This window comes from Nycticebus coucang, chromosome 1, assembly GCF_027406575.1.
Source record: "Nycticebus coucang isolate mNycCou1 chromosome 1, mNycCou1.pri, whole genome shotgun sequence".
NCBI classification, from domain to species: Eukaryota; Metazoa; Chordata; class Mammalia; order Primates; family Lorisidae; genus Nycticebus; species Nycticebus coucang.
In genome coordinates, this window is record NC_069780.1 from 57,530,988 (window position 1) to 57,556,747 (window position 25,760).

Genomic DNA, 25,760 nt, shown 5'->3' on the forward strand with positions numbered 1-25,760 from the left:
ACAGACCTCAGACAGGCTGGCCAACCACCAGCGATGGGGTCCAATTTCTTGGAGAGGTATGCTACCAGTCTTTTCCATGACCCTAAAGGCTGCGTCAGCACCCCTCGGGCCACTCCTCTCTTCTCATCTACGTATAGGACAAAGGGCTTTGTTACATCTGGTAGAGCCAGGGCCGGGGCTGGTGGCTGGCGCGAAAGTGAGCTAGGTCTTGGTGGAGGGCTTCATCAAAGATGGTTGGGGAGTTCTTAAACCCCTGTGGAAGTCGGGTCCATGTCAATTGCCCCATAGTTCCAGAGTCCGGGTCTCTCCATTCAAATGCGAAGATGTTCTGGCTAGAGGAGTGTAGTCGGAGGCAGAAGAAGGCATCCTTTAAATCCAGGACAGTGTACCAGATATGGTTCGGAGGGAGAGAGCTTAATAGATTATGAGGGTTAGGCACGGTGGGGTGGATGTCTTGCACCCTCTTGTTTACTTCTCTTAAGTCCTGCACAGGGCGATAGTCTCCTGTGCCGGGTTTCTTGACGGGTAATAAGGGCGTGACTGGCATTTTACTAGTATGCCCAGCTGTAGGAGACGCTGAATGTGAGGCTTAATTCCTTCCCGAGCTTCCTTAGTCATAGGATATTGGCGCACTGCCACAGGAGTGGAAGTAGTTTTGAGTTCTATGAATATAGGCGGCCTTTCTGCGGCCAGTCCCATTCCAGCAGTTTCGGCCCATGCCCCGGGATATTTTTCTAGCCAGTCATTTACGAGACTAGTCCCTTTCTCCCGCTGCTTTTCAAAGAGTCTATGTTCATCCTCTAAACGCATGGTCAGGGCTGTTACCCTCTTATTTTGGGTTACCTCTGGGCCATCAGGAGTAAAAGTAATTTGGGCTTCCATTTTGGTGAGTAAATCTCTCCCGAGGAGGGGCGTAGGGCACTCAGGGATAATTAAGAACGAGTGGGTTACCCGTCCCACTCCCAGATCTACTGATCTTCGGGTAGTCCATGAGTACTGCTGATACCCTGTGGCCCCTACAACCCAGGATTTTTTCTTGGAGACGGGTCCTGATGGTTCAAGTAGGACTGAGTGTTGAGCTCCGGTGTCTACAAGGAACTCAACTGGCTTCCCCTCCACCTTAAGTATTACCCTAGGCTCGGGGAGGGGTTCCGAGCCCTGTCCCCGCTAATCTTCTTCTTCCTCTAAGGCCAGTACTTTCTTGGAGAGTTCTTTCTTTTTTTTTTTAGGACATTCCCTGGCCCAGTGCCCCTTTTCCTTACAGTAGGCACATTGATCCTTATCTAACGGGATGCGGTTGCCCAGGCTACCTGACTTCTTAGTTCTACCTTGGGTCTGTTCCTGGCTCTTCTCCCCTACTACTGCGGCCAAAATCCGTGTTAAGTTTTTCTCCTGTCTTCGGTCTCTCTTATTTTCCCTTTCTTCTCTCTCTTTCTCCTTTCTCTGCTCTTTTTATTCCTCAGTTTCTCTTTTATGGTATACTTTCTCAGCTTCCTTAACTAAATCCTGCAAGGTATAGTCCTGCAATCCTTCAATTCTCTGCAGCTTTCTTTTAATGTCTACAGCTGACTGCCCTATGAAAGTCATAGCCACGGAAGCCCTCTGTCCTTCAGAGGCAGGGTCAAATGGGGTGTAATGCCTAAAAGCTTCCATTAGACGCTCAAGAAACACGGAGGGGGGTTCCGTGGCCCCCTGTATTACTTCTCTTACCTTAGCCAAATTAGTGGGGCGTCTTGCCGCCCCACGGAGGCCAGCCACTAGAGCCTGGCGATAGACTGACAGTCGCTCCCTACCTTCTGCCGTGTTGAAATCCCAGTCTGGTCTGGAGAGGGGAAAGGCAGTCTCGATGATGTTGGGGAGCTGGGTAGGACGCCCGTCCGCCCCGAGTACATTCTTCCTAGCTTCTAGTAAAATCCTCTCCCTCTCTTCAGTAGTGAAGAGAGTCTGTATGAGCTGCTGGCAGTCATCCCGTGTGGGCTGATGAGAGAACATCAGGGACTCTACCAGCCCAGTCAGGCGTTGGGGGTCTTCTGAAAAAGGGGGGTGATTAATTTTCCAGTTATACAGGTCTGCGGAAGAAAATGGCCAGTACTGGAGGGGCTGGAGAGGAGGTGGTCCCTCATCTGTTGCCACTGGCAGGGGGCCGTATGCCCTCAGGGGTAGGGCAACATTAGTGTCGGGAGACACTCCTCCCCGGCGGTGACTCCTGGTACCTTGTGCGGGCCCCAGTGAAGGTTCCCCTGGGGGTGCAGAGGGGGCAATCGCCGGATCCGGCGATGCTGGTCCTCCCTGCCCCCTGACAGGAGCCAAGGCAGGAGGGTATGGGGGAGGATGGGGTGGAGGGTCGAGGAAAAGATGATCAGTCTGGATTTCCAGGTATATCTTCTTAGGGGGGTCCGAACTGTTGCCCCCTTTTCTGGGACTGGAAGATTGGACAGCGAGCACCTGAGGATTAGACGGGGGCCGGGATGTGGCAGTCCACGGCCGGACCCAGGGGGGCGGATTCTGCACCAGGTCCTGCCAGACTATGATGTAAGGTTGTTGATCCGGATGGGCTCCCGGTCCTCTCTGAAAAACAATCTCTTTAATAGCAAAAATAAGAGATAAGTCAAAGGTTCCTCCTGAGGGCCAGCCGACATTAAAAGTAGGCCACTCCGAGGAGCAGAAAGTCTGCCATGGGCCTTTTTTAACCTCTACTGACAGATCACCACCTCTTTTCTTCACTTCAGTCCAATGATCTAGAGTTAAACTCAGAGGGGTTGTCACAGTCTGTCCATCGTCAGTGGATATGTCAGAAACACAAATAACAGGAATAACAGAAATATTACAGGTACAAGGACCCACCTACCACACTTGGTCCTTCACAAGCCTATAACAGAATCAGACGGGTGCGTTTCCCGTAATTTTTGATCAAACAACCAGACTCGACCAGCGCCCTTACAGCAGGAGACAACCAGGCGTCCCTGGTTCTCCTCAATTCCTGGGGCGTCCCCCAGGGTTTCAGCCTGTGGTCCTCTGGGCACGTCTACCGACCACTGTCCGGCCACTCTCACGAGGTGCCGAACTGCTGCGAAATCGAAAGCGCGCACACAAAGTCAAACAAAAGGACTGAAGACACAGACTAGACAGTTTTCGGGGTACCCCTTTCTTACCTCCAAGGTCGACTCTGCAGGTGAGGGGTGGTCGTTATATCCCGGACGAGCCCCCAAATGAAAGACTTGGGGCAGAACCCCCCACTCTGCCCGGAGCTCTGACCACCCCAATCAACCGCAAGAGACGTCGCTTGATGCAAAAATACAAGAGGATTTTTATTCCTGCATGCCGGGGCTTGACCCACAACTCTTTTAGAAGCCGAGGAGTCAAGCCCCGCACAGCAGTTTTTACAAGCTTATAAAGGCAAAAACTACAAAGTAGGCGGGAATAGCAGACATGGCATGGGCTCTAATCATAAAGTAAGAGGGAATAGACATAGCTGGGGCTCTAACCAGATAAGAAGAACTCTGGTTCATTATTCAACTGTCTTAAGATAAGATCAACAGTCAAATATTTGTCTTTAACAATAAACATTCGCTTTAGCTCGGGGAGCTATCTTCTGGAACAGTTACAAAAGGTCACATTCCTATGGTAGGGAGTGAGAGGTGGTCACATTCCTATGGTAGGGAGTGAGAGGTGGTCATATTCTCATGGTAATATTTTCTTTCAATAGTAGCACAGATCAATTTTCAATTACTCTGAAGTAAGTTGTTATTTATTAAACCTAAATACATTTCTAAAAGTACTTTTTTTCTTGAGAATAAATAGCAGTTACAGTATATGATATCTATTTTAAAAGTACCTATTGTGTTTCAGAAACTTTATTATGTAATTTGCATATGTAATTTCATTTAATAGAAATGTAACAGAAAATTCTATTCCCATTTTATAGATTAAAAAATATATAAAAGATTGATCATTCTTTCATTAAAATTGATGTTGTCCTAATGCTATACTTATATTTGTGAGTCCTCAGAGTTGATAAATATTGAACACTGTATTTCAGGGAACAAAATATTGTTTCAATGAAATTAAAAATGTGACTATAGTGAACATTCATAGAAGCAAGAAATCATCATCTCTAATTTTAAAGACAACATAATAATTCATTTTTTTGGTCAATCCATAAAAATACTTCCCAAATGGATTCTGTCCTTGAAAATGTCATTTTTGGTTTTTTGGTAAGAGAGATCGACTCTGATTCCTGTATGATGGACTAAAAACCACCAAGTATGATATCTATTGTAAAAACAAAATAGTTTTAAAAACATGGAGACAATGTAGAAAACATCTACATGAAAGTCCCGAAGAGTGAACGGAAACAAAAATATGTTCACACACTTTGAGTTGTAACCTAATAAGAAAGAGAAAAAAACAGACTGCAAAGCAGTAAAACAAGGTATTTTGGAGGGTCTTGCCCAGTTAAAAGGTTCAAGGCAATTTCCTAGTTTTGACCATTTTTGTTTTGTTTTTCTTTTTTGTTTTTTCAAGGTTGCAGATGTTCAGGCATTTTTTCTTAGAATGGCTTCCCAAGTACAGTTGAAAACTCTTCATCAGAGTGATGTAATTATGTGTATCACATTTCAGTGAGAAGAGACGGGATGGGGAGAAAAAAAGAGCCTGTGTGTTTCCAAGACTACAACCTGGAGGTAGAAGCAGTTCATGTGATGCATACAGTATCTGAGGGGGTACATTCAAAGAAGGCCACCTTTTTCTGTCATGGGAAACCAGAAAAAAGAAGCTGTGCAATTGTAAACGGTGAAGAACTTCAGCAGGGAAAGAGCTAAAAATGAATTTCCAAAGCAGGCCTATTCACATTTTGGCTGAATGTTGAGCCATACGTGAGTGAATTAGCCTAGTTAAAGGAACACGATCTAAGAGGTGAACAGAGTTGCCACTTAAGAAGCATTTTGTAATTTGAACACAGGTAAGTATTTTTTTGCCAAAATTAAGAAAGTACTTACTAGAATAAAACCAGAATATCCACAACTTAACATTTTAGTTTCAAGAATACAATAAAACATTAAATGAAGTATGAAGAAAAACTGTGACACATCCCCATGCAAAAAATTATAACCGAGTCCAAAACTGAAATAAACAAGATGTTGACATTAGCAAACATCTTAAAGAACCTGTAATTATCCTTAATGAAACATAGTTGCAGTAAATAAAAATCTCAGCAGAGAAATGTAAAATATCAGTAGGAAAAGGAAAAAAAAAGAAGATACAACAAGAAGCCAAACAAACATTCCTGGACTGAAAAAATATTATTTATGAAGTTGCAAACAACAAAAAGCCGGGGTTGAAAAAAATATCAATGTCACTGTCAGGCTGTTGTCCTTGCAGGAAAACTTGTTTAGGTCACATAACAATAAAATGCAAATGAAATAGTGTTTCAGCCTGCAATGAGAAGTATTCAGACAAGTTCATACCCTGTGATCTTCTATCAAAAGAAACCTTACATCAAAGTTTTCTCTTTCTAATTTGAGTTTTGAAGATATTGAATAAAATAGAAGTTGCTGTTAGAAAGGGTGAAATGTTATTAAATAAGATTAAAGAGATAAAATGATGAAGCAGTTCAGTATTCTCATTAATTATATTTTAAAATTCAACTCTGAATTATATATATGAAGGATGTGCCTTTATGATAAAAAATCAGAAAGCATCTCCATATCAGAAATCAAGAGTAAAGCTAAATCTACTCACATATGGTGAGCATGGTTTAAAAATAACAACAAAAAAAGGAGATTAATTTTGTGAGAATTCCGAAGGTAGGTGGATTTTCATTAAGTTAGAATGAATGGGTATATATGAGGCATGAAGATCTAGTATATTGTCATAGAAGGTTGAATTGAATAAAATTAGTGGAATCCTTAAAGACTGTTGCTTAGAAATGTACTTACCTGAAAATGTAGGAGAATGTATTTAGTCTTCCAAAATTTTAAAAACTATAATTCTAGTTTTGCGATTACAACCAATAGCATGATATTTTTTCAACCCCTGCTTTTTGTTGTTTGCAACTTCATAAATAATATTTGGTAAATGTATCCCTGAAGCAGGTTTTAGCAATCCTTGATTAAAAATATCATTGAATTTCTAATTCCATAGGTAGGAAAATAAAATTTCCTAGATCTCTCAGTACTTCTGCAAAAGCTCTAACCTTCTGAGACTCTTCACAGAGCCAGAACATTTGCTCTGTAGCCATTTGTCTACTTAATTGCTCTAATGATTTGAAGGAATAATAAAATGCTCCTAAACAATTATAGCTCAGGGGAGGCCTTTAAATTAATCCTAAAGGGCAAGAGACACTAGAGAATTGTCTTCTTTGGAATTTACATATCAAAAGGCATGAAATCCCAGAACTTGGAGGTATCTCTAGATTTAAATAAGGAACACTTGGGCTCTCTCTCTTCTGGTGAGACTGGAGATTGCATTTAGACAGCAAAAAGTATTCAGGGGTTTAATGTATCCAGTAAGACTTGTTTAATTGTGGAAAGGAATACCTCCCTTCATTATCTTTTTATTTTTATTTATTTATTTTTTATTGTTTGGGATTCATTGAAGGTACAAAGAATTAGTTTACCCTGATTGCCGTTGTTAGGTAATGGTAATGTGCCTTTTCTAATTGTGTCCCGCCCTCAAGAAGTGTGTGATGGTGCTATACACCATGACCCCCCATTCTCCTTCTCCTCCCTGCTCCCTCATTCCCCTACTCTATTTCTTGTGATAGCTCATCTACTGCCTTCATATTAGAATTGGGTACACTATCTGCTTGCTTCTCCATTTTTGTGATGCTTTACTAAAAGAATGTGTTCCACTTCCATCCAGGTTAATACAAAGATGTAAATTCTCTATCCTTTTTAATGGCTGAACAGTATTCCATGGTATATAAATACCACAGCTTGTTAATCCATTCCTGGGTTGGTGGGCATTTAAGATGTTTCCACATTTTGGCAATTATAAACTGAGCTGCAATACACAGTTCTAGTGCAAATGTCCTTAAGATAAAAGGAATTTTTATGCCTACTAATGGGATTGTAGGGTCAAATGGGAGGTCTAATTTGAGTTCTTTGAGAATTCTCCATATTTCCTGCCAAACAGGTTGTATTAGTTTGCAGTCCTACTAGCTGTGTAAAAGTGTTCGTTTTTCTCCACATCCACACCAGCATCTGCAGCTTTGAGACTTTGTGATATGAGACATTCTCACTGGGGTCAGGTGGTGTATCAGGATAGTTTTGATTTGAATTTCTCTGATGATTAGGGACAATCAGCATTTTTTCAAAAGGTTATTACTCATTTGTCTGTCTTCTTCAGAGAAAATTCTATTCATGTCTCTTGCACAGTGATAAATGGGATTGTTGGCTCTTTTTTTGTTTGATTAATTTGAGTTCTCTGTAGATCGTAGTTACCAGGCTGTTGTCCAGTTCATAAGACGAAAATATCTTTTCCCATTCGAAGGTTGTCTGTCTGCTTTGGTTGTTGTCTCCTTAGCTATACAGAAACTATTCAGTTTAATTAAGTCCCATTTGTTTATTTAGCTTCACATCAGAATTCTATTAAACCTTCAAGAAGAGCTTATACTCATGCTATAGAAATTATTCAAAAAAATTGAGAAGGAAAGAATCTCCTCCATGTTCTATGAAGCAAACATCACCTTGATACCAAGACCAGGAAAAGACCCAACTAAAAAGGAGCACTTAAGACCAATTTCACTAATGAATATAGATTCAAAAATTTTCACTAAAATCCTAGCCAACACATTACAGCTACACATTAAAAACTCATACATTGGGATCAAGTAGGTTTCATCCCAGGGATGTAAGGCTGGTTTAACATATGCAAGTCCATAAACGTAATTCACCATATCAAAAGAAGCAAAAATATAGATCATATGATCCTTTCAATAGATGCAGACAAAGCATTGGATAAAATTCAGCAACCTTTTCTAGTTAGAACACTTAAGAATATAAGCATAGGTGGTACATTTCTTAAAGTGATTGAAGCCATCTATGACAAACCCACAGCTAATATTATATTGAATAGAGTAAAACTGTAAGTATTTCCATTCAGAACTGGAACCAGACAAGGTTGTTCTCTATCGCCACTGCTATTCAACATAGTGCTGGAAGTTCTAGCCTACAATCAGGCAGTAGAAGGAAATAAAGGGAATCCAAATGGGGGCAGAGGAAGTCAACCACTTGCTCTCTGCCAATGATATGACCTTATACTTAAAGAACCCCAAAGACTCAACCATAATACTCCTGGAAGTGATTAAAAAAAAAAAGAAAAAGGTGATGTTTCAGGGTATAAAATTAATGTCCACAAATTAGTAGCCTTTTTATATGCCAACAATAGCCAAGTTGAGAAGCTAATTAAGGACACAATTTTCTTGTGTCCTTGCAGCTTTAAAAAAAAATGAAATATCTAGAATATACCTAACAAAAGAAGTACTTTGAAGTACCTCTACAAAAAATAATTATAAAACCCTAAGAAAAGAAATAGCAGAAGATATTGACAAATGGAAGAGCATATCATGCTCATGGCTGGGAAGAATCAATATTGTGAAAATGTCTATACTTCCTCAAAAAATCTGCAGATTCAATGCAATCCCCATCAAAATACCATCATCATACTTCGAAGATTTGGAAAAAATAATTCAATTCTATATTTTGTATAAAACCAGAGAAAAACCTGTATAGTAAAGGCAATTCTTAGTAACAAAAAACAAAGCTGGGGCATCATTTTACCAGAATTTAGGGTATACTACAATACCATAGTGATCAAAACAGCATGATATTGGCACAAAAATAGAGACATCAAATTTGGAACTGAATAGAAAATCTTGAGATGAAACTAACATCTTAAAGACACCTTATCTTTGATAAGTCCAACAAGAACATACACTGGGGAAAAGAATCCTTATTCAATAAATGGGTACTGGGTAAACACATGTAAAGGACTGAAACTGGACCCACATCTTTCTCTACTTACAAAATTTGATTCAAGATGGATAAAAGATTTAAATCTCAGGCATGAAACAATAAAAATCCATGAAGAAAGTAAGGAAAACCCTTGAATTTATCAGTCTGGGGAAAGACTTTATGAAGAAGACTTCTGTGGAAATTGCAACTCTATCTATCTTTTTTAAAAAAGCAGAAAAAATATTTTGTCTCACTAACATCTATAGAGAGGCTGTACCACTGATATGGAGTATTTGACCTGACTCATTTTGTGTCACCTCAATAGTAGGCAGTGGAGAAGATGGTACCAGCCCACTTATATACTGTGAAGTAATAATGGATTTATTTCTAATCCAGAATACTTTCATGGACATATAAAGGATATGCCACTAATTAAAAGGACTTAGAGGAAAATGTCAACACATAGGCATTGTCAAAATATGCACCAATGTAAACGATCCCAAATTAACTCCCTAACAAATAATAAGAGAGCATACTTCATAAATACAAAATATTATTAATTATAATATACAATATTTAGTTCTTATGTTGGGTAAAAACTGATACCACATTTTAATTTTTGTTATAGTTTCTAAAATATTAAAATCATTATGGTAGTTTTGGACTCTTTCGGTTCATGCTGTTTTGCTGAAGTCTCTTTATGTATTCAGATGGATTTACTATTGCAATAATGGTGGGTAACTTCTGGCCTTCCTTCTATTTCAGAATATTTGACATCTAATAGGTTAATTCATGCCATTTTATTCACTTTCTTTCCACCTACTTCTATTCATCTAAGACATATTTTACAATCATGGAAATGTTTGTGTTATTGTCAATAACTATGATTAATTAAACATGTTATATTATTGTCATTTAACTATAATTTATTAAATAGTATATGAATATATATGAAAAGGCATATATTTCCATGTTTTTAGATATACACTTTATTCCAGGCAGCAGGAATAAAAAAATTTTTGTATTATCCCTGAAATCAGTGATAAGGGAAGTGCCTATTTTTTTTATTATTATTAAATCATAGCTGTGTACATTGATATGATCATGGGGCATCATTCACTAGCTTCACAGACCGTTTACAGTTTCACATATACCCTTGTAAGATGCACTGCTGGTGTAATCCCACCAATCCCCTTCCCTCTACCCACCTCCCTTCTCCCTCCCCTCCCTTTCCCCCTTCCCCCTTTTCTTAGGTTATAACTGGGTTATAGATAGCTTTCATGTGAAAAGCCTAAATTAGTTTCATAGTGGGGCTGAGTACATTGGGTACTTTTTCTTCCATTCTTGAGATACTTTACTAAGAAGAATATGTTCCAGCTCCATCCATGTAAACATGAAAGACGTAAAGTCTCCATCTTTCTTTAAAGCTGCATAATATTCCATGGTGTACATGTACCACAATTTATTAATCCATTCATGGATCGATGGGCACTTGGGCTTCTTCCATGACTTAGCAATTATGAATTGAGCTGCAATAAACATTCTGGTACAAATATCGTTGTTATGATGTGCTTTTTGGTCTTCTGGGTATATGCCCAGTAGAGGGATTACAGGATTGAATGGAAAATCTATTTTGAGATCTCTAAGTGTTCTCCATATCTCTTTCCAAAAGGAATCTATTAATTTGCATTCCCACCAGCAGTGCAAAAGTGTTCCCTTTTCTCCACATCCACGCCAACATCTCCGATCTTGGGATTTTGTGATATAGGCTAGTCTCACTGGAGTTAGATGGTATCTCAAAGTAGTTTCGATTTGCATTTCTCTGATGATTAAAGATGATGAGCATTTTTTCATATGTCTGAAGGCCATACACCTGTCTTATTCAGAGAAGTTTCTCTTCAAATCCCTTGCCCAGCCTGCGATGGATCCCTTGTTCTATTCTTGCTAATGCGTTTGAGTTCTTTGTGAATTCTGGTTATTAAACCTTTGTCAGAGACATAACCTGCAAATATCTTCTCCCATTCTGAGGGCTGTTTGCTTGCTTTACTTACTATGTTCTTGGATGTGCAGAAGCTTTTTAGTTTGATCAAGTCCCAGTAGTGTATTTTTGAAGCTGCTTCAATTGCCTGGGGGGGGGTGGGGTCATCCTCATAAAATACTCGCCCATCCTGATTTCTTCAAGGGTTTTCCGTGCACTCTCCTCTAGTATTTTTATACTTTCATGTCTTAAGTTTAAATCTTTGATCCAGTGAGAGTCTATCTTAGTTAATGGTGAAAGGTGTAGGTCCAGTTTCAGTCTTCTACAGGTTGCCAGCCAGTTCACCCAACACCATTTGTTAAATAGGGAATATTTTCCCCACTGAATGTTTTTAATTGGCTTGTCAAAGATTAAATAATTGTAAGTAGCTGGATTCATCTCTTGGTTCTCTATTCTGTTCCAGACATCTACTTCTCTGTTTTTGTGCCAATACCATGCTGTTTTGATCACTATTGATTTGTAGTATAGTCTGAGGTCTGGTAGCGTAATTCCTCCTGCTTTGTTTTTCTTTCTGAGTAATGTCTTGGCTATTCGAGGTTTTTTCTGATTCCATATAAAACTAAGTATTGTTTTTTCAAGATCTTTAAAGTATGACAGTGGAGCTTTAATAGGGATTGCATTGAAATTATATATTGGTTTGGGTAGTATAGACATTTTAACAATGTTGATTCTTCCCAGCCATGAGCATGGTATGTTTTTCCATTTGTTAATATTTTCAGCTATTTCTTTTCTTAGAGTTTCATAGTTCTCTTTATAGAGATCTTTCACGTCCTTTGTTAGATAAATTCCCAAATATTTCATCTTCTTTGGCACTACTGTGAATGGGATAGAGTCCTTAACTGTTTTTTCAACTTGACTATTGTTGTATATATAAAGGCTACCGATTTATGAATGTTGATTTTGTAACCTGAGACGCTGCTGTATTCCTTGATCACTTCTAAGAGTTTTTGTAGTAGAGTCCCTAATGTTTTCCAGATATACTATAATATCATCTGCAAAGAGCGAAAATTTGATCTCTTCTGACCCTATATAGATACCCTTGATCGCCTTTTCTTCCCTAATTGCAGTGGCTAAAACTTCCATTACAATGTTAAAAAGCGATGGAGACAATGGGCAGCCTTGTCTGGTTCCTGATCTGAGTGGAAATGATTCCAATTTAACTCCAGTCAATATGATATTGGCTGTGGGTTTGCTGTAGATGGTCTCTGTCAGTTTAAGAAATGTCCCTTCTATACCGATTTTCTTCAGTGTTCTGATCATGAAGGGATGCTGGATATTATCAAAAGCTTTCTCTGATCTTTGTTTTTTACTTTGTTTATGTGCTGGATTATATTTATAGATTTACGTATATTGAACCAGCCTTGAGATCCTGGGATAAAACCAACTTGGTCATGATGTATAATTTGTTTGATGTGTTGCTGGATTCTGTTTGTTAGGATCTTGTTGAATATTTTTGCATCTATATTCATTAGTGATATGGGTCTATAATTTTCTTTTCTTGTTGGGTCTTTTCCTGGTTTGGGGATCAGGGTGATGTTTGCTTCATAGAACATGTTGGGTAGTCTTCCTTCTTTTTCTACCTTTTGGAACAGGTTGAGTAATATAGGTACTAATTCCTCTTTAAAGGTTTGGTAGAATTCAGATGTGAAACCATCTGGTCCCCGGCTTTTCTTTTTAGGGAGGTTTTGTATGGTTGATGCTGTTTCTGAACTTGATATGGGCCTGTTCAACATTTCCACTTGATTCTGGCTAAGTCTTGGAAGGTGACGTGCTTCCAAGTATTGGTCAATTTCCTTCAGATTTTCATATTTCTGAGAATAAAGTTCCTTGTAATATTCATTAAGGATTTTTTGGATTTCTGAGCAGTCTGTTGTTATTTCGTCTTTGTTATTTCTGACTGATGAGTTTAGAGATTTTACTCTTTTTTTCCTGATTAGGTTGGCCAAAGGTTTATCTATTTTATTGACCTTTTCGAAAAACCAGCTTTTTGATTTATTGATCTGTTGTATTATTCTTTTGTTTTCAATTTCATTTAATTCTGCTCTAATTTTGGTATTTCTTTTCTTCTACTTGGTTTGGGGTTGGAATATTCTTCCTTTTCCAGTTGCTTGAGATGTCCCATTAAGTTGTTAACTTCCTCTCTTTCTGTTCTCTTGAAGAAGACTTGCAGTGCTACAAATTTCCCTCTTAGAAATGCCTTTGCGGTGTCCCAGAGGTTCTGATAGTTCGTGTCTTCATTGTTGTTTTGTTCCAAAAAATTGGCGATTTCTTTCTTAATCTCATCTCTGACCCAGCTATCATTCAGCATAAGGTTATTTAACTTCCATGTTTTTGTATGAGTATGCAGATTCCTGTTGTTACTCAGCTCAAGTTTTATTCCATGGTGTTCTGAGAAGATGCATGGAATAATTTCTATTCCTTTAAATTTACTGAGGTTAGACTTGTGACCTAAGATGTGATCAATTTTGGAGTAAGTTCCTTGGGCTGATGAGAAGTATGTGTATTCAGTTTTGTTGGGATGAAATGTTCTGTAGATGTCTGCTAAATCCAAATGTTGGATGGTTAGGTTTAAATCTAAGATTTGTTTGCTCAGCTTCTTGTTGGAGGATCTATCCAACTCTGCCAAAGGAGTGTTGAAATCTCTGACTATTATGGAGCTGGAGGAAATCAAGTTGCTCATGTCTGTCAGAGTTTCTCTTGTAAATTGAGGTGCATTCTGGTTGGGTACATAGATATTAACAATTGAGATGTCATCATATTGAGTATTACCCTTAACAAACATGAAGTGACCATTCTTGTCCTTCCTTACTTTTGTTGGTTTAAAGCCTATTGTATCTGCAAATAAAATTGCAACACCTGCTTTTTTCTGATTACCATTTGCCTGAAATATGGATGACCATCCTTTCACCCTGAGTCTGTATTTGTCTTTTAAGTTAAGATGTGACTCTTGTATGCAACAAATATCTGGCCTGAGTTTTTGTATCCAATCAGCTAACCTGTGCCTCTTTAGAGGACAGTTTAAGCCGTTCACATTAATGGAGAATATTGATAAGTCCGGTAAAGTTTTGGGTATTGAGTTTTTCAAAAGTCCAGTGGGCATTTTTAATCCTTTCGCCAGTGTGGAAATTGGAGTTTGATCCGAAGTTTCTGAGTGAGTTTACTTTTGTGATATAGGATTGGGTTGGTCATTATGGAGGATAGGTCTGAGAATATCCTGAAGAGCTGGTTTGATTATGGCAAATTTCTTCAACATATGAATGTCATTAAAGTATTTAATTTCTCCATCATAAATGAAACTCAGTTTAGCTGGATACAAGATCTAGGGTTGAAAGTTATTTTGCTTTAGGAGATTAAAAGTCGGTGACCACCCTCTTCTGGCTTGAAAAGTTTCAGCAGAGAGATCTGCAGTCATTCTAATATTCTTCCTTTTGAAGGTAATGGTTTTGTTTCTCCTGGCAGCTTTGAGGATTTTCTTCTTCATATTAACTTTAGTGAAGTTAATTATGATATGCCTGGGGATGTCTTATTGGGGTTGAGTCATGCTCGGGTTCTGAAGCTGTCCACTATCTGAATTTCAGAATCTCTAGGCATGTCTGGAAAATTCTGTTTCATAATTTGATGCAGAAGGGCCTCTGTGCCCAGCGAGGCCACTTCATCTGTTTCTGGAACTCCTATGATTCAGATATTCGCCTTCTTCGAATATTCCCAGAGCTCTCGGAAAGAATGATCTGTTTTTGCTCTCCATTTCTCTTCCTCTTTGAGAGTTTGGGAGTATTCAAAGGCTTCATCTTCGATGTCAGAAATCCTTTCTTCTGCTTGCTCCATTCTGTTGCTGAGGGATTTTACTGTATTTTTCATATCTTTGAGGGCTGCAAATTCTTGCTTCAGTGTGTCTAAGTCTTTGGTGGTTTTGTCTTTAAATTCGTTAAATTCTTGAGACAACTTTTGAATTTCTCCTTGAATTCCTAATTCCACTTTGTTCATCTTGTCTGCAATCCAAATTCTGAATTCGATTTCTGACATCTCAGCCAGTTGTTTATGAATGGGATCGTCAATTGCATCTGCCATACCTTTCCTTGGGGGGGTTGATCTATTCTGGTTATTCATGTTACCAGAGTTTTTCCGCTGATTCTGCCCCATGGTTGTTTTACTCCCTCTGATTTTTTCCCCTGGGGCTTTGTCGAGGTCCTGTACAGTGTTGTGGCCTGAGAAACTGGGGCCCTGTCTGGTGTGGTGGGGCTAAGCGGTTCTGTCTTGTTTTTAGCTGGTTTCTGTTCCACCCTAGTGAAACAGATACTTTGGATTGAAGTCTCAGCTGTGGAGAAATATTAGCAATTAAGTCACCCCGCCCCCCACCGGCAAATAATTGGAAAAGAAAAATCAAACCTTCCTACCACCATGCACCCAGGGCACCACCTGATTTGTCCTCAGGCGGTTGGTTCAGTTCAAAATGGTCCAAATCAATTGTCTCAGTCTGCACCTGTCTCGGGTGAGAGAGTTTAAGAGGTTTCTGGGAACTGGATCACAGGGGTCTAGTGACTACTGTGCTGTGGCTTACTCCAGTGCTGCGTGGAGTCAGGAGAAGCCACCCAGCCAATAAATCAGTCTGGGAAGGTTGCTGCCTCCTTCCCCACCTTGCACCACTTCACACCCAGTCACTGATAGCCCTGCAGTTGGCTGACCCAGTTTCCTGTGGTGAATCGGTACTCCAGGAGTTTGTACCTGCCTGAATCACAAGGAAGTCTACCAGGCTGCTGCGCTCTGCCTCTCTCTAGCAGGAGGAGGTGAGGCCTGACCACCTCAGGTGCTTGATGAAGGTTGAAGAGTTTTCACTCAGGTCCAGTCTCGCCCCTGATTATTGTTACTGACAGAACAGAACAGAACAACTCAGTGGTTCCCCTGCAGAAGAGAAGCTGAATTGAGTTCCAAATCAGCTTGTCTTTGCTCTTGTACTGTCTATAGGCTGACGATCCCCTGAAGGCCAGGTTTGTCTTAGGTTTAGTAAAGCAGACCTCTGGGTCAGCCCTCCCCCGGGAGTTTCCCTGGTTTGCAAGTTGGAGTTGCCTCAGGCAAACTCAGTTGGAGTTGCCTCAGGCAAACTCAGAGTCTCTGGTTGCCCAGGGAGATAGGAGGTGTGGCTTCAGAATATTGGTAGTGAGCCGTATTGCTAGCAAAAGAGGGCTGCTGCTTTATGGCTCAGGCAACTGCTGCTCCCATGTAGCTCCCCTCTAGCCAACTGTCCTCTGTCCTCTCTCCGCTCCCGTACCCCAGAGTCTGCACAGACTGGCTGCAGCCCAGCACTGTCTACACCCCTCGAGCAATCACCCAAGAGTCTGGACCCCTGGGGGGCAGGCTTCCAGACCTTGGAGTTAGAGCAGAGGGGAGTGCAGGGAGTGCTGGGAGCCTGGGGTTGCGGGCAGAGAACGCACACAGTTTTACACAGTTTTATGCCTGGCCGTATTGTCACCAAAAGACGGCTGTCACACTGTGCCTCAGGGAACTGCCACTTCAGTGCGGTCCCTCTCCGCCGACCGACCGGGACTGGCCTCCAGACCCCAGTGTGAGTGAAGGGGAGTGCTGGGAGCTCAGAATTCCAGGTAGAAAGTATATACAGTTTATACAGTTTTATGCCTGGCAGGAGGACTCTGTGGCACCCTAGTAGGGGAGGTAGGTCCAGTTTTTAGAGGGTCTCTCCCATGGAGTGTAGTGGGAGGACCTTTGAACTCTGCCCGGTTGTTTGTGGGGCACTCTGAGCTGTTCTCATGGGGGACGGGACTCCCGTCCGCTTGGTGATGGATTTTGTACCTTTTGTTTGTATCCTTGTGGTCGCAGCTCGCCTCAGCAGGGTTGACGTGTGTTCTTCAACCTTCTCTCTTAATGCAGCTCAAATCCACCAGGTTACTTGCTGAATTTTTGTCCTTTAACTCTCCTTCTGGACGGGAGCCTCTGTGGAAAGCTGGCTTCAGTCAGCCATGTTGTCTCCTCCCTGCCGAAGTACCTATTTTGATTACAGTCAAGACAGTAGAATCTTCCTGGAACCCCAATGTATTCATCCTATTCTTAGTTTTTCTGGATGTCCTCAGGGAATCTTGTGTTATTTCACTTAATTGCTGTATTATTCTAACTCTTTGTTTATTTCTGTAAAATTTCTTTAACCATTCCTTTCCAAATTTCTTTTCAGACAGGAAATAAACATGCTGACATAACTAGTTGCTCTTGTATCTCGTAGGACATGAATTAGTCATGAGAGTATCTGCTTTTAAGCCATCTTCTTAATCTCAACCCCAAATAACCTCTATGCTCTGTCAACCTAATTCTTTCCAACAACAGTAATGAGTGAAATTTTCTAGAACTTTATCTGATAATATATCCACTCTTACTGATTTTATGAACTTTAGTACAAAATAGATTGCGTCATCTTGAGATGGGTTTTATTACACTCTCCCACCACAATCATTCTTGTCCACTATTTCATAGGTGTATTACTGGCATATCTTATTGTATTTTACTTTTTATTTCTACTTTTCTTGGCACATAGTAGTTATACATATTTGTGGAGTATAGAGTGGTATTTTGATACATGTATACAATGAGTAATGACCAACTTGGAGTAATCAACATACGATGCTGCAAACTTTATTATTTCTACATCCTGAGAACATTCAAAATCTTCTCTCCTAAATAGTAAAACATATACAACAAATTATAAGTAATTATAACCTTCATGCTGCAATGCTATAGAACACTCCCATCAGCTGTAATTTGTATCCACTAAACAACTTCCCCTGCTTCAATAAAATCCAGAATCCAGTCAACCAAATTCTATTTTGATGAACTCAACTTTTATAGCTCATAAATGTAAGAACAATGTGTTATTTATCTTTCTGTGACTGAGTAATATAGGTAAGGAAATAGAAATTTAATTATCAATACTCTAAAATGATAAGATAGTTGTCAGTTACGAGAGAGAGAGAAAGAGATTTGGCTTAGAATTGTAAAATAGCACATGTAAAAACATGGGATAGGATTTCTAAAAAGAAAAGTGTATAGAATGACAGCAAAAACCATAAATGTTAGTTAGAATATGATCAAAATATGTATAAAGGAAAAATATAATGGGTCCATGAAAGAAAAATAATAAACATGCTAGGTAAGGAACCAAAAGAATGGGTTATCTCAGGAGAAATTAATGGTAGAATTATAAGGAGATTTGAGCAATAATGTCAAATTCTACAGAAATTTTGTTTTGTCTCAAGTAGTTAATTAGTTCAACAAGTACTTATGGAGTTATTATTGTTGTTGTTACAAAAAATTAGATTCTTTAGTCCCCAAGGGTAAAGATCTAATAGATAAAATTAGACAAATATACATGTAAATGAGTTAAAGAATCCTTACTCCTATTATGTTTGTACAAGACACAAGAGAGGTTTCTACCAATCTTTATGGCTTGTTTTTAAGGTTAAAACTTAGGAAACAAATTCATGGAGCAGCTAGGGATTCTAAAATTGGAACTATGTCAAGCATATCAAAGGCTGAAAAATATTGTTAATTTAGTTTTGAAAAGCCACTGAAGACCTTTAAGATGGTTATTTCTGTCTAGGAGCTGAAAAACAGGACTGGTTTTCAGAACATTGAAAGAGTGAGTAAAATAAGAGTGGAGAAAAAGAGAGCTTAATTATACATGTTATTTCTGTGAAGTTATGTAATATTCTCTAGTTATAAGTATGACTAATTTTGACTGATTAAATTAATATAACATCTTAATCAGTTGTATGTGCAGGCCTTGGCCAAATATACATATCTGGAATTATGTCCATAAATTGTCAAAATAGTATGAATTTCTTTTTTCTTTTTAAATAACAAGCTTGGCATGTCTTACAAGCAGCCTCCTACATGCAGTGAGAGAAGAACCCAACTGTTAAGAATGGATTTGAATATAAATATTTGTGTCTGATATTATCACCCATGTACATAAAGCAATTAAAATGTTTGTGTAATCTGATGAATAATTTATCTAACAAAAATCAATCTAAAAATCTACTGAAAAAAAATGTATGAGTTAAAGAAGATTTTAAAGTATGAAATGCCAGGACAGCAATAGCCTTAAAGTTTGGTGTGAAAAACATGACTTCGAGTTCTGGGTCTACTGTTTATTTGCCTGTGACCTTGCATATATTACCTATATCATTATATTCTTTGTGTGTTGGTTTAAAATAGGATAATTCAAGTTTACTGCTTGGCATAGATTTGATAGGGGATGCTTTAGCTATGTTTTTATTTTATTTTATTTTTTTTTTGGGGGGGGTATTTATTTGGCCATACTTCCATTAGAGAACTATGCCTTGCTTTATAATACAAGCCTATCTGATAAGGAGACAAGTGAAGTACTTTAAAAATGGTTTGATTATCAATGTAATCAATTGGACTCTACTGGTATAGTCCTCAATATGGAGTAATATAAGAAGCTGCAGTAAATAGAAATATGATGAACAGAGGTGTCAGAAGATTATTTTGCCATGAGATTTTATGCTGTATTCTTACATACAGAAGACTTTCTAGTGACAATTATTTTCTATCTCATTGAAGGCTATGATGAAAAGTATCTACCTCTGTTCCATACCGTCATAGACATTAGATAGACAGTGGGGCATGGCACTCACTCACTTTTAAAATGGCGCTTTAGTACAGTGGTGAGAAACTGATAGCATCACAAAATAGCTAAATTTTTTATATTCTACAGATGGGCTTTAATTAGTTGGTTCTCATTCGTTCAGAGTTCTCATCAGCATTTCCTGTTACTTCTTATCTTGTTCGTGAATTAGGCCTATGTTAGTGAAGAGAGACATGGTGTAATAGGAAAGGCCAGGACATCCACCGTTTCAAATACCCAGATCTGGAATAACCACCTGTGTAACACCTTGATTTATTTTTCTTCAGAATGGTAAGGGTGAAAATTATCATCATGAAGTGTTGATATGAAAGTTCAAATTCATGTGCAAAAGAATTGTTAGATAATAAACATTCAGCACAAAGTAGCTATTATCAATGTTTTCTTGCACAACTGCATAGATTTAAGAGCTTGATAATGCAGAGCCCAGTGTCTCCAAACACCTGGGGAATTTATAAAATTCACAGGGACACATTAGGGTATCTTAAATTTTCAACAACCACAGTGACAGTTGATTGGCATGATAGGAGACTCCCACTCAGAGTCACCACATTTTTAATATCGTTAGGCCATTATTTTTAATGATGCTCCATTTTAGCAATTTTGAGTTTCTAATGGCTGTCATGATAAAAAGCAGGTACTATGTGAAAATCTATGTAAAACAAGAAATGAGGAAACAGTTTCCAATCTGATGCCAAAGTTCTGAGTTTTACAAAGTGCAGCAGACAGTAATTTTGATGAGACACAAATACTTGTGAAAGAAGTCGTATCTAACTATTTATATATTTATTTACTATATAATAAACAGAGCTGTTGGGTAGATCTTTTGTCCTAAGTGGACATTGCTAAAATTATTGAGATAGTAAAGTCATAAGAACTAAGCAGATTCTTGATAGGTTCTTTTTCAGGTCTCCAATCAAAGTTGTAGACCCCATGTATTATTGTCAGACACTTACCAATAAAATTATTTGAACACATATCTGTGAAATAATTAATGATAATCAGTTTACACATATTTCACTATTATTATGCTATTCTTCAAGATATACTAATTTCATTGATATCTGTAATAGATACACAAACATATAAAATTAAGTTAATAAGCCAGAGAAAATCTTTTACACTGGGCAAGAAAACATGTATAGGAAGACATTACTTCCTGTTGCTAAAAAAAAAAAAAAAAAAAAAGAATTAAAAAAAACAACAACAGTATCCATCAACTAGAAAGGAAAGATAAATTGTGGCACATTGTTACAATAGTATTTTATGTCATGGTAAAAGGAAATAAGAATTAATTGTAGAATAGTCATCATGTTGTTTTATAAAAATCATAAGACAAAAAAAAAACAAAGTATTTTTAAGATGACTTAAGGAAAACACAATGTTGCACTATTAATATAACAGTGTATATGTATTTTTAAAAATTACTTTTTTAAATCAGTTTTAAATTCCTAGTACAATTGAGATAGGCACAGAGATTTCACATATACCCCTAGTCCCTACACATGTAGAATCACCCCAATTATCAACATCTCTTACTACAGTATATTTGTTACAGTTAATGAACCTATCCAGACACATAATTATTATTCAAAGTCCATTGATTACATCAGAGTTTGATCTTGGTGTTGTACATCTATACATTTGTACAAAGGTATAGTAACACGTATCCATCATGACAGTATCACACAGAGTATTTTTATTGCTCTAAACATCCTTAGTAATCTACCTATTCAACCTTCTTCTCCCATTTTTATTTTTAAAATAAAAACTATGAAAAGTTGCAGAGAAAAGATAAATATCAAGAAAGACTAGAGATCAGAGAATAGAGTATAGAGTGAAATATATTATTTCTTTGATTTTCTCAGTTATTTTTATTTATTTATTATTTTTTTGAGACAGAGTCTCACTATGTTGTACTCAGTACTGTGGCATCACAGCTCACAGCAATCTCAAACTCTTGGGCTTAAGTGATTCTCCTGCCTCCGCCTTCCAAGTAGCTGGGACTACAGGCACCCTCGACAATGCCCGGCTATTTTGTTTTTTTTGTTGTTGTTGTTGTCATCATTGTGGTTTAGCAGACATGGGCCAGTTCCAACACATCAGCCCCAGTGCCTGTGGCTGGCCCCTTAACCACTGAGCTATGGCCACTGAGCCACTTTTAGTTCTCTAAAAATTTTTACCATATTTTTACACATTTTTCCCAAAGTACACACACACATTACTTGGTTGGCCGTTGATGTATTATTAGACAGTATTGTCATGCACAATGCAAAATGTTTACCTTTGGTGTTTGTATACAAACTCTGCCTTTAAATCAGTGGTTCTCACCCTTCCTAATGCCACGACCCTTTAGTACAGTTCCTCATGTCATGGTGACCCCCAACCATAAAATTATTTTCTTTGCTACAGTAGCACTGTAATTGTGCTACTGTTATGAATCATAATGTAAACATCTGATATGCAGGATGTATTTAGGCAACCCCTGTGAAAGGGTCGTTCAACCGCCAAAGGGGTCGCCACCCACAATTTGAGAACTGCTGCTTTAAATCATCATTTTGAACTTTTTAGTTTTTTTATATGCTTTCAATCAGGTGTAGTTGTTATCCCTGTTTTTATATTATTAGAGTGTTGACAAAACCACATATAATTTAGAGGAAAATATGTTTTCTTTATTTGGAGAGATGTTAATTATTTTTTCTAGTATTACTAGTATTTTCTTTTGCAGTATTATTTATGAACTCTTTTAAAACTAAAAACACTTGTTTAGGTAAGCTTTGAATTACATTAACCTTGTGCACAAAAATTGCAGCATACTCCAACAAACTACACATGAATAAAATATGAGGATACATTTGGTAACCTTTTTAATGTTTTAGGTGATCTGCCATGCTTAGGAAACCTTGTTTTTATTTGCTTACAGGAAGACTACAGAGGCCTCTAGAATAAATGCACACATAAAATATTGGTAAAGCTTATTATTTTCATAATAAGCTTCATTTTTAGAGCAAATTTTTATAAATAAACATGATGATGTTTTTCTTCCTACAATGCTATCATCTGGTCATATATTTGAATAGCTCTTGTAGACCTTGCTAGAGATCATAGCAATAGTGCCTTTGAGACTTATATTGAAAACGGGTACACCCAGTTAAATTAAAAAAATATATCAAAGTTTTATTTTATTAGTTCTGTGTAACACTTTGAATCATCATAACTCCTTTCCATTTCTCTAGGAAGGAAACAGTTAAAGTTATCTTTTTTTTCAGGAAAAGCTGAATATCATACTCTGTAAATCTCCCTTTCTTGCCTGTTAAAGAGAAAGATCTTTCTCCTATTTTCTGGTAAAATAAGATACATAGGTTCTTGAAAACTTATTATAATTTTTTTCGTTTACTTCCCTATAAGAAAAAAGGGTTCATAGATGATTTTACTTCAAAAATTCAGAAGAGCTGATATACCTTAACTGCTTATGTATTTATGCAAAAAAGATTTTTACATAAATGTAAGTAATTTATTAGTATGTGATATGCTTTTAATGTAATCTACTAAATTTTCTGCTGTCAATCAAATAAAATGAAATATTCAATTCATAATTATAATCATCTTTTTATATAAAATGCAGCTTTAATAGCATTTATAATTAACTATAGCTCATTAGCATGATGGAGCTGATCAGACAAATTTTAGTGAAATCCACTATGTAAAGTACACATATGGATATATCTTATTTGGACTAGTTCATATGTGGAAAGAGTTAAAAATAGTTTATTAGACTTTCCAAAAGACTTGGCATCATCAATTTTTTTTTTTGATCAGGAATAAACAGCTAATAATTATCTAGTACATCCAACTACTTAAAAGCAAAAATAAATTAAAATTATGTTAGAATAATTATTGAAGACTAGTTTTTCTTTAATTTTTAGTACATTAACTTGCTAGGGCTGCTGTAACAAAATACAACAAGCTAGATGTCTTAATGGAAATGTATTGTCTCATAGTTTTGAAGGCTAATAGTCAAAAATTAAGGTATAATCAGGGTTAGATCCTTCTAAGGGCTGTGAGAAAAGATTTGTTCCATGTTTTTCCCTAACTTCTGAGAGTTTGCTCACAATATCTGATGTTCCTGAGCTTGTAGAAGCTTCACCACAATCTGCCTTCATCTTCACGTCCTTACTGTGTCCAAATTTCTTTTAAAAGAGTGCCTGTCTTTGGAGACTCTAACAACTTCATTTTAACTAAGTACATCTTCAAAAACACTATTTTCAAATAAGGTCACATTCTCAGGTACTGAGGGTACAAATGTAACATACGAATTTGGTGAGGGGGAAGGGACACAAGTCAGTCGATGACATCTAGTAAGCTACTTTATGATTAGGTTATTTTCGTATGTGGGGAACCTCTCTGGTAGTCAAACTGCAAACTGCATTCTTTCTGCTATATAATTTTTTTGTTTGTTTTTGAGACAGTCTCACTTTGTCGTCCTGGGTAGAGTGCTGTGGAGTCACAGTTCACAGCAACCTCCAGCTCTTGGGCTTAGGTGATTCGCTTGCCTCAGCCTTCCGAGTAGCTGGGGCTACAGGCGCCCCCCACAACACCCAGCTATTTTTTGTTGCAACTTTGCCTGGACTGGGTTGGGACCCACCATCCTTGGTATATGGGGCTGGTACCCTCCTCAGTGAGCCACTGGCACTGCCCCTTCTGATACCAGTTTTGCTCTTGGTGATTCCAAGAATGAATCCGCTGACCACAGATCAGTGGTAAGACAGGATTTATTTACAGAAAAGAATGTAGAAGAGCCAGAGCTCCTGGCAGAGAGAAAAACACCACGTAGGGAGGAAAAAGTTTGCTCTCTCCCTCTCTGTCTGTCTCTAGGCTCTTTGTCTAGGGGTATATATCATGGCTTGGGGCCCTGGGCAGTTACATTTAGCAGGGCTTTAGCGGGGCTTGGTGGTTACATTTAGTGTGTCTGGGACGTGTCTGGGTCGCAAATGAATGGCTACAATTGCTTTCATTCCCAGGCCTAGGAAATGGGCCCTCCCTGCCTGCCCACCCTCCAGCCTGCTGGTTTCTCCGCTGGCTGCCACCGCATAAACACCGCCAGGCGGAGGCAGCCAGTCTGTGCCACCTGTCCCCACCCCCACCTCCCTCCTCAAGCAGGCTGGGACAGCACTTGTCCTGCATTACCTCTGCTATATACTTTTTAATGTATTTCTCTTCTTTAATTATATTTCTGTATCATAATAATCTATTAATTGCAAGTCAATTTTGTATTCTCTAAAGTTGTGCTTTCTTCAGAACCAATCTATGTCCATTATGTGGCATAGTAATGTTTCCATATACTATTTTAAAAATATGTTTTATTTGCTCTAATTGTAATTTGAAAATTGGGGCAATTTTCATGGATATCTGACATTGAAATGATAGAATAGATGCCAAGAAAATTGTATGCACATATTACACATACTACCTAAAGGTCTTAAAGCTTTTGTAAATGTATTCTTGAGCCCTGTTTAATATTTTGTTATCTTTTGGCATTCAATTTATTGTCAAATATTATTGCTGTTATTAAGGAATGAAATACACACATTTATAAATAGTATTTATTGAGTGTAAATATGTTCACGGTGATACAGGATAGGTGGCGTCGTGGCGCCCCAGCTAGCTCAGCCCAGCTGAGCTGGAGAACCTACCGCCTCTGCCTTGGCTATCTTGGTGCGGTGGCAGCAGGCTGAGGAACCAGCGGGCTGGAGGGTGGGCAAGGGGGTAGGCCCCATTTAGTTTATCTGGTTTAGATAAATAAACTAAATAGATTCACTGGATAAAAACCTCGCCCCAACCCCACCTCCACCACCACCACCACCGGAGGCTCCAATAGCCAAAGGAGCCGGACAATTGCTAGCGAGACACCAGCGTCTTGGTGTCCCTTCACCTTGCACGTATGAATGAATACAGAACCCCCATTTCCTATGCCTAGGTCAATTTCCCATTCATTAATACATTCCTTCACCTTGCCCCAACCGAAGGGACTGTGTCCGTTCATTTCCTCGCCTCATATAGAAGGAATCCATGCACCTATATATACCCTGAGAGGGAGAGA

The 25,760-nt window shown here is 38.3% G+C and overlaps 1 protein-coding gene across 1 annotated transcript; it reads right to left on the reverse strand.

Annotated features, from left to right (window-relative positions):
- Window positions 1-747: 747 nt before the first annotated feature.
- LOC128590316 (uncharacterized) lies at window positions 748-25,437 on the reverse strand (the record flags this gene model as incomplete). The annotated part of the gene is given in 2 exon segments (XM_053597647.1): window positions 748-2,769; window positions 25,354-25,437. Coding segments are annotated over 2 exon segments (2,106 nt in total), but the record flags the coding sequence as incomplete, so codon positions are not given.
- Between the last annotated feature and the right edge of the window lie 323 nt (window positions 25,438-25,760).